Raw genomic sequence first — 15,090 nt, 5'->3', positions numbered from 1 at the left:
ATTTCTAGGAAACGGTTTTACAGCAACATCATACATCAGAAATGCTTAATATTCGGCACAAAGATACACATGACTTTTATCTACAATCATATAGAACGATGTTTTGAGAAAGGACTACAGTTAAATTTATATTAATTGTTGAAATAAGGATTAATGAATATGCGGTTAGAAATTCATTAATCCTTATTACAAAAATTACTATAAATTCAACTGTAGTCTTTAGTAAATTTATCGTTCTATATGATTGTAGATAAAAGTCAGGTGTATCTTTGTGCCAAATATTATGCATTTCTGATGTATGATGTCGCTGTAAAACCGTTTCCTAAAAATCCAATATGGCGGCTGTTTCCATAGCAACGGCGAACTGTGTCCATTAATATTTACAAATGTTTCATTCATCGTTATAAGTCACTTCAATAACTACCAAGAAAACTAGGTTATTTCATGTATTCTCCAAGTTTGATTTTAGTGCCACACATCGCCTTAAAGACTGGAAGGGTCGTAGAGTCGAGGGTAGGTCGAGCGCTTTTCAGTTGTCAATCAATCAATCAATATGAGGCTTATATCGCGCGTATTCCGTGGGTACAGTTCTAAGCGCAGGGATTTATTTATTTTTTATTTTATTTTTATTTTATGCAACTGATTTATATCGCGCACATATTCAAGGCGCAGGGATTTATTTATGCCGTGTGAGATGGAATTTTTTTTACACAATACATCACGCATTCACATCGGCCAGCAGATCGCAGCCATTTCGGCGCATATCCTACTTTTCACGGCCTATTATTCCAAGTCACACGGGTATTTTGGTGGACATTTTTATCTATGCCTATACAATTTTGCCAGGAAAGACCCTTTTGTCAATCGTGGGATCTTTAACGTGCACACCCCAATGTAGTGTACAACAAAGGGACCTCGGTTTTTCGTCTCATGATCCGAAAGACTAGCACTTGAACCCACCACCTAGGTTAGGAAAGGGGGGAGAAAATTGCTAACGCCCTGACCCAGGGTCGAACTCGCAACCTCTCGCTTCCGAGCGCAAGTGCGTTACCACTCGGCCACCCAGTCCATGCAAACCCACAAGAAATACGCAAGATAGCGAAACAAAACAACCTGTTCAGGATGACCATTGATTTGACTTTCTTCTCGTTTGTAAACTGTGCCAAGTCGTGCCTATTCTGAATTATCGTCGATGTACTAATTGGTACGTACCTTACGTTTTTGTCAGCTAGGGCGACTTTGGGGGTACCCTTGCATGTTCGACGGTTACATGACCCTGAAAGAAATCTTTGATCTGAAAAGTGTGCCAGATAGACAAGTTAATTGAGTGCGTTAAATGGCATAAACAGTTTGAATGGAATGACACGGGATTGAAAGCCCCCCCCCCCCCCCCCCCCCCTGGCAATTTCCAAACTTGTTTTGATGTAATGTGTGTGTGGGTGTGTGTATGTGTGCGTGCGTCTGTGTGAGTGTGGTGTGTGTGTGTGTGTGTGTGTGTGAGTGTGTGAATGTGTGTGTGTCTGTGTGTGTGTGTGTGTGTGCGTGTATGTGTGCGTGTGTGTGTGTGTGTGTTATATGTGTGTGTTCGTGTGTGTGTGACAGGGTTGCTATGATGCAATATTTGAGGTCGTCCACTCCAACTTTATCTGGATAATACCTGTCTTCGTGTCGCTCCTCTTCATGCAAGTAAGTGCAAATACGTCAACTAAAACCATGCCACAAATATCGAGGGGGGGGGGGGGGGGGGGTGTGCCGAAGGGGGGGGGGGGGGGGTTACGGGAGGGGGCTGTTCACATACTCAAACATGTTGATGCAGTTGAATTCAACTTTGTCAAATATTGCTTTTATAGTTTGCATGTCGGTGGCTGCCAATTACCTTGTCAGACATGTTGTAAGATTCAAACAGATTGAAACCATATATAGCGTGTGTACCAAAATCGCTCAGATATGACACGCGCGCGCACACACACACACACATACGCACACACACACACACACGCACTAACACACACACACACCCACACACACTAACACACACTACACACACACACACGCACGCACTAACACACACACACACACGCACTAACACACACACACACGCACTAACACACACACACACCACACACACGCACTAACACACACACACACGCACTAACACACACACACACACACCACACACACGCACTAACACACACACACACACACACACACTAACACACACACACACGCACTAACACACACACACACAGACACACTAACACACACACACACTAACACACACACACACGCACTAACACGACACACACACACACACGCACTAACACACACACACACACGCACTAACACACACACACACACACACACACACACACACACACACACTAAGTAAGGACAGTGTGGCGAACTGATTACGGCACGAACAGACACACTGGTCTTTTCAGAACAGAATATAATCTTAACATGTAATATTATTTGACATGTTGGAGGTCTGTTTCTTTTTTTAATATATTTTTTTTTTATATTCCTTTCATTTTGTTCTTTCATTCTGTCTTTCGCTTTTTCATTTCTTTTTCAGGTCCTGCAGGTGGTACTGTCTGTCTACCTGATGGGCAAGCGATTGGTGCAGAGAGCTAAAGTCCTTGACATCAATCCACTATGACCATCCGGCTGCTGATCCAGTCCCTCTTGTTGCTGAAATTGTGCAACCCACCAGAACAACCATCCCTCATAATTATCGTCATCGTCCTCGAATTTCAGCTTAACTCGAATCTTGGCGGTTTGTTTTAATGTTTTTTGTGCTTTAAACTAAGTAAATCATTCTCCATGAAAAATATTCTTTAAAATACGATGGACAATACATGATTTAATATTCTTTTTATCTTTCTAGCCATACCAGGTACAAATATAAACACTATTTCATGATAACGAAATAAACAGTTTGGGCCCTCCGCTGAAAAGCTGTCTAAAATTACTTACGCCAAAATTCTGTGACGACGTTGATATAATTATTATCTTGCAGAATTGACCCTTTTTGTCTTGTTTGGGGAAGCCTTTCCTAATGTAGTCTTGTCCACACAAAACACCAAACTGCCAAACCCACTGAAAGTTCAGTAACTCTGATACATGTATTGTGACTTTCTGGTGAAAACGAACAAACCTTTAATTCCCAACTCAAGTCCTTTTCTTTCCATACCTGTGTGCATACAGAGAACTTAACTGTTTTGGGGTTGTTTTGTATTTGATGTCCGTGTTTTATATATGTCATCGTCACAATAACAAAGTGGAGTGCAAAAGTTGTATATTCAGTTTTTTTAGTTGAACTTTACCTATTGCTTGTTAAATGTTCAAATGACTATTGAGAATGATTCAAGGCACTCTGAATTATGAATGATCAATAAACCATGTTTTAAACCATGATTTGATGACAATTGTTTTATTAGTTGAAAGTTATTTATTGTTTGATAAATATTTAACTGACCTCTGAGAAGTGCATGCGTTGTACAAACCACAGTTGTATTGTCATTTGTGTCTATGAGTTGTTGATTTGAAGGATGCATGTTTTTAGAAAACTAAATCGTCACTGGGAATTTTTAACAAAAAACTGCAAAAAGAACAAGTCAGGGATGGCCAAATCGTCCGCCCGATCGCGAGGGACGAGTAAAAAATCCGCCGGGCTAGTAAAAACCGTTTGGCAACTCGCCCGGCTGGCCAGTCAAAATTCTGGTCCAATGCAATACTTTTGGTTGTAAAAGCCATATAAACACTGAAAATGCAGCAACTGTTATAGGTACAGCAAAATTTCTGGCGGGCTTTCTTGAAGTTCAGGCATAGGAATTCCAAAATAGAAGAAAGTCTGAAAACAGGCCGAGGTCCAGGGGCCGTGCAGGCCCCGGCGGGGTACAGGGGCAGAGCCCCGTTGGGGGGACCAGGACCGGAAGAAAAACGAATTTGAGCATTTTAGACCAATATTTTGATAGTTCTCGTGTAAGCAAATAATGGATAGAGAGACAATAGTATATATATAATTTAATTTACCTTTTTTTTGCCGCGGACAATGTTTTATTTTCGCTGAAACGTAATTTCCTTTTCGGGGAAATCCGCGATTTTGCGGACAATTCCCATGTCTGGAAGTTACTGGCCCGGTTGGCGAGTTAACATTTTGAGATTTGGCCATCCCTGCAAGTGAACTTTGTGTTACACAGAGTACAAAACCGCCTGTCAAACCATTACAACCACTTTACAATGCAAACATAATGGGGGAAAAACAACATGAAGACAGGAATCATACTGTAAGTGCACTTTTATTCTGATAATAAGTTTTACGCATTTCATTATTGTTAATATTTGTTTACTGTAAAAAAAACTTACTTTATGAAGAATAAAACTAAAATGTGTTGTAAACATCACATAAAGAAATCTGTGAGTAAACTGAAAAGTCTTTTTACCATCAGACCTAAAGTTGCACACTTCCAGTCAAAAACAGGATGTAAAATGGTTAAAATAAAAACCAAAGACAAGTCAAGTAAACTAAAACAATATAAAACAAGTCGCGTAAGGCGAAATTACTACATTTAGTCAAGCTGTTGAACTCACAGAATGAAACTGAACGCACTGCATTTTTACACAATGACCATAGTCCGCCGCTCGTGCAAAACGCAGTGAAACTGACGAGTCTGTTTAGCGCGGTAGTGGTTTCGCTGTGCTGCATAGCCCGCTTTTCTGTACCTCTCTTCGTTTTAACGTTCTGGGTGTGTTTTTAATCCAAACATATCATATCTATATGTTTTTGGAATCAGAAACCGACAAGGAATAAGATGAAATTGTTTTTAAATCGATTGGGAAAATTTAATTTTGATCATAATTTTTATATTTTTAATTTTCAGAGATTGTTTTCAATCCAAATATAACATATTTATATGTTTTTGGAATCAGAAAATGATGAAGAATACGATTAACGTAAATTGGGATCATTTTATAAAAAAAACAATTTAATTACAATTTTCAGATATTTAATGACCAAAGTCATAAATTAATTTTCAAGCCACCAAGCTGAAATGCAATACCAAAGTCCGGCCTTCGTCGAAGATTGCTTTGCCAAAATTTCAATCAATTTGATTGAAAAATGAGGGTGTGACAGTGCCGCCTCAACTTTGACAAAAAGCCGGATATGACGTCATCTATCGTATTTTTCGAAAAAAAAAAAACAACGTCCGGGGATTTCTTTCTTTCTTTATTTGGTGTTTAACGTCGTTTTCAACCACGAAGGTTATATCGCGACGAGGGAAAGGGGGGAGATGGGATAGGGGAAAGGGGGGAGATGGGATAGAGCCACTTGTTAAGTGTTTCTTGTTCACAAAAGCACTAATCAAAAAATTGCTCCAGGGGCTTGCAACGTAGTACAATATATGACCTTACTGGGAGAATGCAAGTTTCCAGTACAAAGGACTAAACATTTCTTACATACTGCTTGACTAAAATCTTTACAAACATTGACTATATTCTATACAAGAACCACTTAACAAGGGTAATAAGTGAAGAATTTTATGGGTGAGAAAAGGAAAGTAAAAGGACTTTGGGGAGGCAGAAATAGAGAAGAAACAAGAAAAAGATCCTAATTAGGTTCACGGCATCGAGAGTGATGCGACCTTCTCTCAGAAGTTAGTAGAGAAGGCTCCCCCATCCACCACCCGGGGGACGCGCCTCTACGCCAATTAGGGGGCGCGAGGCGTCCGGGGATATCATTCCCAGGAACTCTCATGTCAAATTTCATAAAGATCGGTCCAGAAGTTTAGTCTGAATCGCTTTTCACACACACACACACACACACACACACACACACACACACCATGACCCTCGTCTCGATTCCCCCTCTATGTTAAAACATTTAGTCAAAACTTGACTAAATGTAAAAAGACAAGAGAAATTCACATCATCATGAAGTCGATCTTACGACTGGAAAGAGCTTTCAGCTAAAGTGAAAGAAACGGCTGATGTTTCAATAAAAACTTCCATAATTTCTTTTTAAAATATATAAATCAGAGAAAGAAAAAGGCATCAACGAGCGGACACTGCATAACATACACATCCAAGTCTTTTATTCGCTGAGATCATAGCTTAACTGTTCGACAACATGTTATTGTTTGTCACCTTAAAGTGGAGCGCAACCTCCGCAACAAACATCCACCATCCGAACATTATCTATTCCCAATATGGGCCTTATTAGTTTATACATAACACAATTTCTAATCAGCCATGAAAGAATAAAACTTTCTGGGGAGATTCATATCCAAGTCAAGCTCTCAGGACAAGATCCAAGAAAGAAATAGAAGTGAATTAAAGCGCTTAATTTCATTTGTCTGCTAAAGCCTCATCCTAGTGTTCGACATCAACAAAATAATATTACTTGTCGTATGGCATGTCTCATTCAAAAATTACACGATGAATGAAAATTCTCCCTTTCACACATAAGCTGGCACATGATCCATCCACTTTGTAAGACTAAATGTGTAATACAGTGTACTGTGAACAAGATAGCCTCCACAAGCACGTGCACATAAGCAAACTCGCATACACGCGTACAAACATAAACCTCCCACCGTCAATAGCTGCACTTAAAGTCAATAAGGCCAAATAAAAATATATGCTTATTTTTTCCCGCCGACTCTAAAACTTTTTTTTCATTTCTAAAAAAAACCACCAACTTTTGGCACATTTTGCGAGCCATACCGATACTAAGGGAAATAACCTCCTTTAAAATAGACTAAATTTCTGGAACGCCAAAGAAGAAGAAGAAAAAGAAGACTAAATTAAAAAAAAAAAAAAAAAAACAACGACCTACCGACCCTTTCTTTATTTCTTTCTTTATTTTGTGTTTAACGTCGTTTTCAACCATTCAAGGTTATATCGCGACGGGGAAAGGGGGGAGATGGGATAGGGGAAAGGGGGGAGATGGGATAGAGCCACTTGTTAATTGTTTCTTGTTCACAAAAGCACTAATCAAAAAATTGCTCCAGGGGCTTGCAACGTAGTACAATATATGACCTTACTGGGAGAATGCAAGTTTCCAGTACAAAGGACTTAACATTTCTTACATACTGCTTGACTAAAATCTGTACAAACATTGACTATATTCTATACAAGAAACACTTAAGGCCTAAAAAAAAAATAGGTGTGGTTACGGTAACCCGACCTACCCTATTTTTAGGGGCCGATCCTATAACTTTTTATTACATTTGTCCAAAAACACAAACAAACAAAAAAAAAACAAGTGCAAAAAACGCAATGAAAGTGAAAGCGCCCGTGTCGCACACTTATTTCCCTGTCAAGTAGGTTTAATTTGTACACATTAGAAAAAAAAGTTTAAAAAAAACAACAGTGATTGCCTACCTACCTACCCTATTTTTTTTGGCTATGTTACCGTAACCACACCTATTTTTTTTTTGGCCTAACAAGGGTAAAAGGAGAAACAGAACCGTTAGTCGCCTCTTACGACATGCTGCCTACCGACCCTATCTTTTTGGTCACATAGGGTCACGTTACCCTAAACCAACATATATTTTTGTTTGGCCTAAGCGTCAACCTTCAACAGAAACTAATACGGCGATGTATTAATTGTTTTCATCTCTGTCCTTTGAGGAAACCAGAGCTGCTAACCCCTGAGAAGGTTCTAAAGTCGCAATTTAGAATTTTAAGTGTAGAAAATCGATGTCCTTGTATGTAGGGTTTTGGCATAACTAGATTCTTGGCGATGTTCATGTTTTTGTGGTTTAGACTAAGTAAATCATTCTCCATGAGAAATATTCTCCTAAATAAGATTGACAATTCATAGTTTAAGTTTTTTTTAATAGTCCATACCAGGTAAAAGACATTTATTGAAAAAAGATATACCCAGGAACTCTCATGTAAAATTTCATGAAGATCGGTCCAGTAGTTTAGTCTGAATCGCTCTACACACACACACACACACGCACAGACACACATACACCACGACCCTCGTCTCGATTCCCCCTCTATGTTAAAACATTTAGTCAAAACTTGACTAAATGTAAAAAGGAGGGAGTCTTAAAATGGGAGTAAATTTACACAGGTTATGAACAAACAAGAAGAGCAAACGCTCGATCGAGTCACTTTCGCAGTTCTGAATATTATATGAGGCATCAGATGGACAGGAAGAAATTGCTATTCACAACACAATGAGTCACGTTCACATAAAATTTGAGCCCGGTCACTTTTATAGTTTCCGAGAAAAGCCCAACGTTAAGTTGTGTGTTGCCGAACAGAAAAGGCTAGTTATCTCCCTTGTTTTTCTGATAACGTTCGTAAAAGGCTACAGATGTAAATACTTTGATGTAAAGAATAATCCTACAAAGTTTCAATCACATCCGATGAACTTTGTCAAAGATATAAAATGTCTAATTTTTCCTTTGACGCTGACCTGTGACCTTGAAAAAGGTCAAAGGTCAACGAAACCATCGTTAAAGTGTAGAGGTCATTGGAGGTCACGACTAAACAAAATATGAGCCCGATCGCTTTGATAGTTTCCGAGAAAAGTCCAACGTTAAGGTGGTGTCTACGGCCGGCCGGCCGGACAGACTAACACTGACCGATTACATAGAGTCACTTTTTCTCAAGTGACTCAAAAATGAAAAAAACAGGGTCTTTAAATGGAGGAAGTCTAAAGGGGGGACCCACTATATTATGATTTTTGTACTTTTTTAGATTTCACTTTAAAAGGGGGTCACTATATTTTTATAGTTTGTTTGAACGTGGCAATTTTTTGCTTGGCATAACAATTTCTGCTATAGTGTAGCTGCTGCTGGGCTGAAAGTATAACAGTTGACAGCTCTGGAAACCCTGTGTCACTCACCCTTTCCACTATGTTTTTTCCCTGTCCGCCTGTGAATATTTTCTTTTTAAACTGTGGTACTGGTGTGAGATTTCTTTCTCCAAACGTTTATCAAAGTCCCCATTTTTGGACGAGCTTGCAATTCCTTTGGCTTCTTTCCACAACTCCACAACCAGACGATGTTCCGGATCAATGAAGATTTTAGCTTTTTTCTTGGAACTTTGGTGGCCTTCTTTTCTGTGTTTTTTAGATTTCATTTTGTGACTGTGTTTGCGTGAGGTACGTTTGTCTGCAGAAGAAACTGATTCAGAACCGCTCCCCCTTGAAGAGTCACTTCTGGCTTCTGATCTGTGCTTGCGACGTTTTTTGGGTTTATCATGACAACTCCTTTGAGAATCAGAATCAGATTCAGAACTGTTGCCCGACGAGAAGTCTCTTCTGCTTTTCGACCTATCTTTGTGGCGTTTCTTTGACTTGCTCCGATTTCTTCTGGATTTGTAATCCACAGATTCAGAACTGCTGCTTTCCGATGAAAAGTCTCTTCTGGCTCTTGCTTTACCTTCGAGATACTTCTTAACCTTGTGGCTATGGCGACGTTTTTCCCTCCTGTCTAAACCATAAGCAGCAGAAGAATCAGTGTCACTTTCGCTACAGCTTGATGAATCTCTGTGATGACGTGATGATTTCTTATCCTTCCTTCTGTGTTTCTTCGATTTGCTCCTGTGCCTCTTCTTTTTCTTTGTGGTGGATTTACTGCAGAAAGAAAAAGTACATGTTCACATAACTTGGTAACACAAAAAAAGAAAAAGGGTATACGCCTGAAAGATCTGCAAAACAGCTTGCAGCTTTTATTACAATTCCTTTAACACTTTCTACCCCACCTATGTTGACCAAGTTTTTTTTTAGCCGAGACCAGCTGTGCTGCAGCAGGTCCCTCAGAATTGTAGTAACTGTGTAGTAACTGTGTATCAAAACGCTGGAATGCAGGCGTTAGATCGACGTTACAGGAAGCGACTGAAGCTAACAGTCTCAGCAGATATATCCGTACCAGGACAGATAGAGCCATATGAGTGGGTATGGATATATCCGTACCTGGGAGACAATGAGTTACCTAAGCAGACTAAATCACAATCACCTACCGATTAATAAATCAACAAATACAAGCATAAACCCAATAACACATAACCATACTCTCTCTTTCACCATCCCTATTTGAACCCATAAAATAAAACTCATCTGCTTCCAGGTAGCAAGTACTATCTGACCACCCCACTATTTCTAACATGAACAATTTGAGGGTGTACCTTTTAAACATTTACTTTACATGTCATTGTTAGAATTTGTTTTACACAAACACTCAAATAACCAATAGAACAAACAAACTAAAACACACATATTTGGAAGGGAGGTGGAAGGCGGGGGGGAGGGGAATCTAGAACAGCTTACTTTGTCTTCTTTTTACGATCAGCGGATTTCAGAGGTCTGGGAGGGGAATCCGACCGGTCACTGTTGAAATCATGCGGATACATCTCCTTGAAGCCACTGTGGTCCCATCTACAATCACAAAGCCAACAGAAGTGAAAAATAATGCATGCATACAAATAGTGTTGACCAAAACAAAACCACAAAAACTTCAGACAAAATCTAGACAACAAACACGCACACACACACACACACACACACACACACACACACACACACACACACACACACACACACACACACACACACACATGTGTACAACTACAAGCAGATCTTACAAAAATTATTTGACACAGTTAAAGTTCTGGTAAAAGAGCCTGCCAACACAATGGTATGTAGATCAACTGATGGAGAAAAGACTCACTTTTGCTTTGCATGTGAGTCAAAAAGCAGGCAGGTAAGTCTGGCTTTGTACAAATTTTTTTAGCTCAAGCTGGAAATGTCTCCATTAAAAATAGATGTTTGGAAATATTTTGACTGAAACTTTTTTTTTTTAAATCTGACACATTGTTATGTCCCCTGTCCCTTGGACCGTCTGACAGTTTTGACATGTAGGAGGTCCTCCAGGGATGGCTAAATCGTCCGCCAGATCGCCAGGGGTAAAAATCCACCATGCTAATATAGTAGAAACCGCCTGGCAACTCGCCCGGCTGGCTAGTGAAAATTCTGGTCAAATGCAACACTTCTGGTTGTATGTACTATCTAGTTTCAAAGTGTTATAAACGTTGCAGATGCAGCAACTGTCGTATGTAAAGGGCCAGCAAAACTTCTGGCAGGCTAGTGACTTTCTTGGCGTAACTTGATTCTTGGCGATTTTGATGTTTTTGTGCTTTAAGACTTAAGTATATCATGCATTCTGAAAGAGAAATATTCTCTAAAATACGATGGACAATACATGATTTAACATTCTTTTATCGTTCTATCCATACCAGATACAAATATAAACACTATTTCATAATACATGTAAAACTATTCACTTTTGGCCTTCTGCTGAAAAGCTCTCTAAAAATGAGTTACGCCAAATCTAAATGACGACATTAACAAGAAAAAGATTGAATCTTTAACGAACCTATTGGGATCACCAGTCTCCAGCTTGTCCAACTGTCTCATCCAGTAAGTGCTGGTGGAGCTTCCAGGTTTCTCATCCCTCGTTTCCACGTCATCATCCATGTGAGCGTGGCGGGAATGGCCGACTGTCGACAGCTGGCTACGCTTCGCTGACTTGCTGTTCCAGTAATCTCCGTTCCTGTGCCTGCTGTTACTGGAGTCGCAGCGATCGTCGTGACCGTACGAGGGGTTCGAGGGGTCAAGGCCACCCAACGTTTTCAGGCGTCCGCGCTGCTGCCACATCTCTGATTCTTCGACCACCTGAAAAAAAGAGATGAGAGTTTAGCTTCCTTGTGAGATAAGAGTTGGACTCATGGCCACCCATGGAACTTACAAGTAAACTGTTCTCTTCTTCTTCTTTGTTCATGGGCTGAAACTCCCACGTTCACTCATGTTTTTGCATGAGTTTGGTTTTTAAGTGTATGACCGTTTTTACCCCGCCATTCAGGCAGCATACGCCGCTTTCGGGGGAGAGTAAACTGTTCCATAGATCTTCATAAAAATATTGTTATGCAGTTTATTGGGAGAATTAATGTTCCCACTCTGCTGTCCCTCACTCAGGCCTGAAAGTGGCGAGCATTTCACATGGCGAGTAGAAACCTGTAAATGGCGAGTAGAAATGTTCATCTAATCGCCAAATGCGAGTCAAATTGCTGAAACAGTTGTTGGTTTGGCTAGTAAAAGTTTGCTCTCTGGCTAGTAAATGTTCAGAATCACTAGCCAAAGGCAAGTACACCATTTGTTGGAGTTTCAGGGCTGTCACCCTTTAACTCCATCGATCCCCTTTCCTGTCAGTCTCACCACTGCACACAATTTTTAACACAACATGGAAAACAAACAGGATTGGTTTTGATCCAAATCTTCCTCAGAAGATAAAGAAATACTGATTTCCAGGAGAATCAACATGAAGAAAGAGAATGAAGGCAATGAAGTCAGATTCCAGTCAGAAGAAGACAGACAGAACCTCTCAGTTTCAAAATTAGCAGAACAATGGTGACTGCTCATTGAGAGCGAGAAATAAAAAGACCGAAATATACTGTACTCACGTGTTTAACAAAGATGAGACAAATCACAATGTTCAACGTTTCGACCCTATCTGCTCAGTGTTTCATGTTTTGTGTTCCTGAGGAAGACCCTAGGGTCGAAACGTTAAACATACTGATTTCTATCGTCTTTGTTAAACACGCGAGTACAGTATTTTTGTGTCTTACAAAATTATGTTTATCAGATCTACCTTGTTGTGGGAAGTGGTATGCCGAATGACATTTTTCAGCATGGTCTTCGTCGTTGTAGAGAAAACTCCTGCCATGTTGCCCCGCTTGTGTGATCCTCTCCTGTTTTTAATAGATGAATCAATAAATAATAATACATAACAGATAAATAAATTATAAAGCTGCCTCTTGTTTAACTTAAGCAAACTAGAGCAACGAGTATACATTTTAAAAATTTTTGATGAGAGAACATTTCAAATAAAGAAATCAAATCATGCAATTGCCGGTTTTGCACAAAGTCATTGTCTAGGTTAGTACTCTATATATTAGGCAAAATTTTGTGAATCTATGTGTCAACCCAAAGCCAGAGCTACTGACTACTGGCTCATAGTCTTACTTCATAACCAGGATACCAATAACTAGATAAAGCATTAAAGGAGAAAAGATCATGGTATAAAAAAAAATAGTGTCCTGAAGAAACATGCATGTTTCACGCTGAAGACTTTTAAGGAGGATACTACAGGAGGAACAAAGGGCTCTGGAAACTAGGTGACTATGACTGTTTTTACTGTGAACTGATCAAATAGGACCAGGCAGATTTTCAAGAGTTCAAGAAGAAATCGTGAGAGTACTGAAACACACACACTCACAGTGACACTTACACACACTGCACAGTGACACACACACACACACACACACACACAGTACACATACAGTACACATACAGTGATACACTATTACACGGGGGTATTGTGAATACATACAATGGCACAGTTGTGTAATTTATTTTCTATTTAACTTCTTGTTTGTATACTGACATTTCTTTTCTATTTTTCTTCTTGTACTTTCAATTTTTCATGTCAAATCAGTGTGAGTGTCATAAGCAATCGCGTACACCTACGAATGAACAGTTGAGTTGAACTGCATGATTTAGAGCGGAATAATGTCAAATAATGTCAATCATGTCATTCAGGGATGCGAAGTTGTTTAAATTACCTATGTCAGTTCACTGAACTGAAGACTCGTTTCAACTTTCACCTGAGGAAACTGACGAGAAACAGGAAATTGACATTGTTTACCCCCCTTGATCTAGTTACGTCATCAACACTTACAACGCCGATTCTCGTGACGTTTCACGCATAACTAAGGACGCCTTCGACTGGACATGCCGAAACTTCTTTTAGTTTATCGTGAGTTTTTGTTGTTTTGAATTATAACGATTGTGTTACGCATATGGGTCTGAATGTTAAAGTTGGGACTGGAAGGTGAAAACTGAATGCGAGTTTCTTTTTTGGCGGATGTGTTTGTGTGTGTGTGTGTGTACTGAGTGAGAAGCATAATATTAATAATTAATGGATTATAGCTGCACATGTGTATCATGTATGAGAGGTTGCAGTTCATGGAAACCGGTGAAGGTGTTAGTACATCCTCTGTGTGTGTGTGGAAGGGGGGGGGAGAATGTCAATGAATATTCTGTACGTGTGTGTGTGTGTGTGTGTGTGTGTGTGTGTGTGTGTGAGAGAGAGAGAGAGAGAGAGAGAGAGAGAGAGAGAGAGAGAGAGAGAGAGAGAGAGAGAGAGAGAGAGAGAGAGAAATCAAATCAAATCAAATCAAATCAAATCAAAATTTTTTAAATTTTTTTGAGGGTTGTGGCATAAGCAATACAACAAGCTTTTTTTCAACCAGCCCTCGCCCAGAGAGGGGAGAGAGAGAGAGAGAACTCGAACTCGAACTCGAAAACTTTATTACCGAGGGATGATAGCATTAGGTCCATATGGTCCTTTCTTACAGCTAGTCCCTACTATAATACACACATGAAACAAAGAACAAATATGAAGAATGAAGACATTTAAACAAAAAATCAAATAAAACAAAATTATGCAGGGAAAAGTATAACAAAATAAAAATAAAAAATTCAAAAGTGTGCTTTTGAGAGAGAGAGAGAGAGAGAGAGAGAGAGAGAGAGAGAGAGAGAGAGAGAGAGAGAGAGAGAGAGAGAGAGAGAGAGAGAGAGAGAGAGAGAGAGAGAGATATTCCTGTTTGTATACTTTCAGAGCACGTGTGAGTTGTGTTTCAATCTTTATTGTTCTAATGGTACTTACTTTTTCTAATAATTTTCAGCAAAACCTTTTTATTTTTGTTAGTTAGCGCAATATTTGTGCATGCTATGGATCTTTTATTTTCTCTGTACTTTCAGACTTAAAAACAAAACAAAACATCCAAATGTATAGACCTTTTCAGTATCTGAGCAGCTCTCGCGAGACACGCTCTTTGTTATGCTTTGAACATCGCGAGAACTTGGAACCTTGGCTTGTGCAGCTCGCACGAGATCACTGTACCGCATGCTTTGCTATGCTCTGAAGTTTGCGAGAGATTACGAGAGCTTGGAATACCGATAGGGTCTATTCAAATATTTATACCAGCATGTTTTTCATGTTTCTCGGA

General features: G+C 39.5%; 2 protein-coding genes across 4 annotated transcripts in view; one reads left to right on the top strand and one right to left on the bottom strand.

Annotated features, from left to right (window-relative positions):
* The window catches only part of LOC138973040 (uncharacterized), an 11,804-nt gene extending 9,085 nt beyond the window's left edge, over positions 1 to 2,719 (top strand). Inside the window, exons 7-8 of the mRNA XM_070345693.1 lie at positions 1,603 to 1,686; positions 2,576 to 2,719. Of these exons, the coding sequence (XP_070201794.1) occupies positions 1,603 to 1,686; positions 2,576 to 2,659 (168 nt within the window). The 3' untranslated portion in view covers positions 2,660 to 2,719. The remainder of the gene's footprint in view (positions 1 to 1,602; positions 1,687 to 2,575) is intronic.
* The window catches only part of LOC138973039 (uncharacterized protein NKAPD1-like), a 15,314-nt gene extending 1,620 nt beyond the window's left edge, over positions 1 to 13,694 (bottom strand). The window contains exons 1-5 of one of the 3 annotated variants that reach the window (XR_011457870.1): positions 13,642 to 13,694; positions 12,669 to 12,768; positions 11,397 to 11,695; positions 10,292 to 10,399; positions 1,213 to 1,294 (exon numbers count right to left, since the gene is read on the bottom strand). Coding sequence is in view for 2 of the 3 variants with exons in the window: in XM_070345690.1 (XP_070201791.1) it covers positions 8,875 to 9,598; positions 10,292 to 10,399; positions 11,397 to 11,695; positions 12,669 to 12,743 (1,206 nt within the window). In the remaining variant the exon portion in view is untranslated. Of the gene's footprint in view, positions 1 to 321; positions 1,295 to 4,282; positions 9,599 to 10,291; positions 10,400 to 11,396; positions 11,696 to 12,668; positions 12,769 to 13,641 lie in introns of those variants that run through there. The other 2 variants (XM_070345691.1, XM_070345690.1) reach the window with 2 other exon arrangements.
* Positions 13,695 to 15,090: the final 1,396 nt, after the last annotated feature.

The sequence above is a fragment of the Littorina saxatilis genome, linkage group LG8, assembly GCF_037325665.1.
Source record: "Littorina saxatilis isolate snail1 linkage group LG8, US_GU_Lsax_2.0, whole genome shotgun sequence".
Taxonomy (NCBI): Eukaryota; Metazoa; Mollusca; class Gastropoda; order Littorinimorpha; family Littorinidae; genus Littorina; species Littorina saxatilis.
This window is presented reverse-complemented; position numbering and strand designations above follow the sequence as displayed.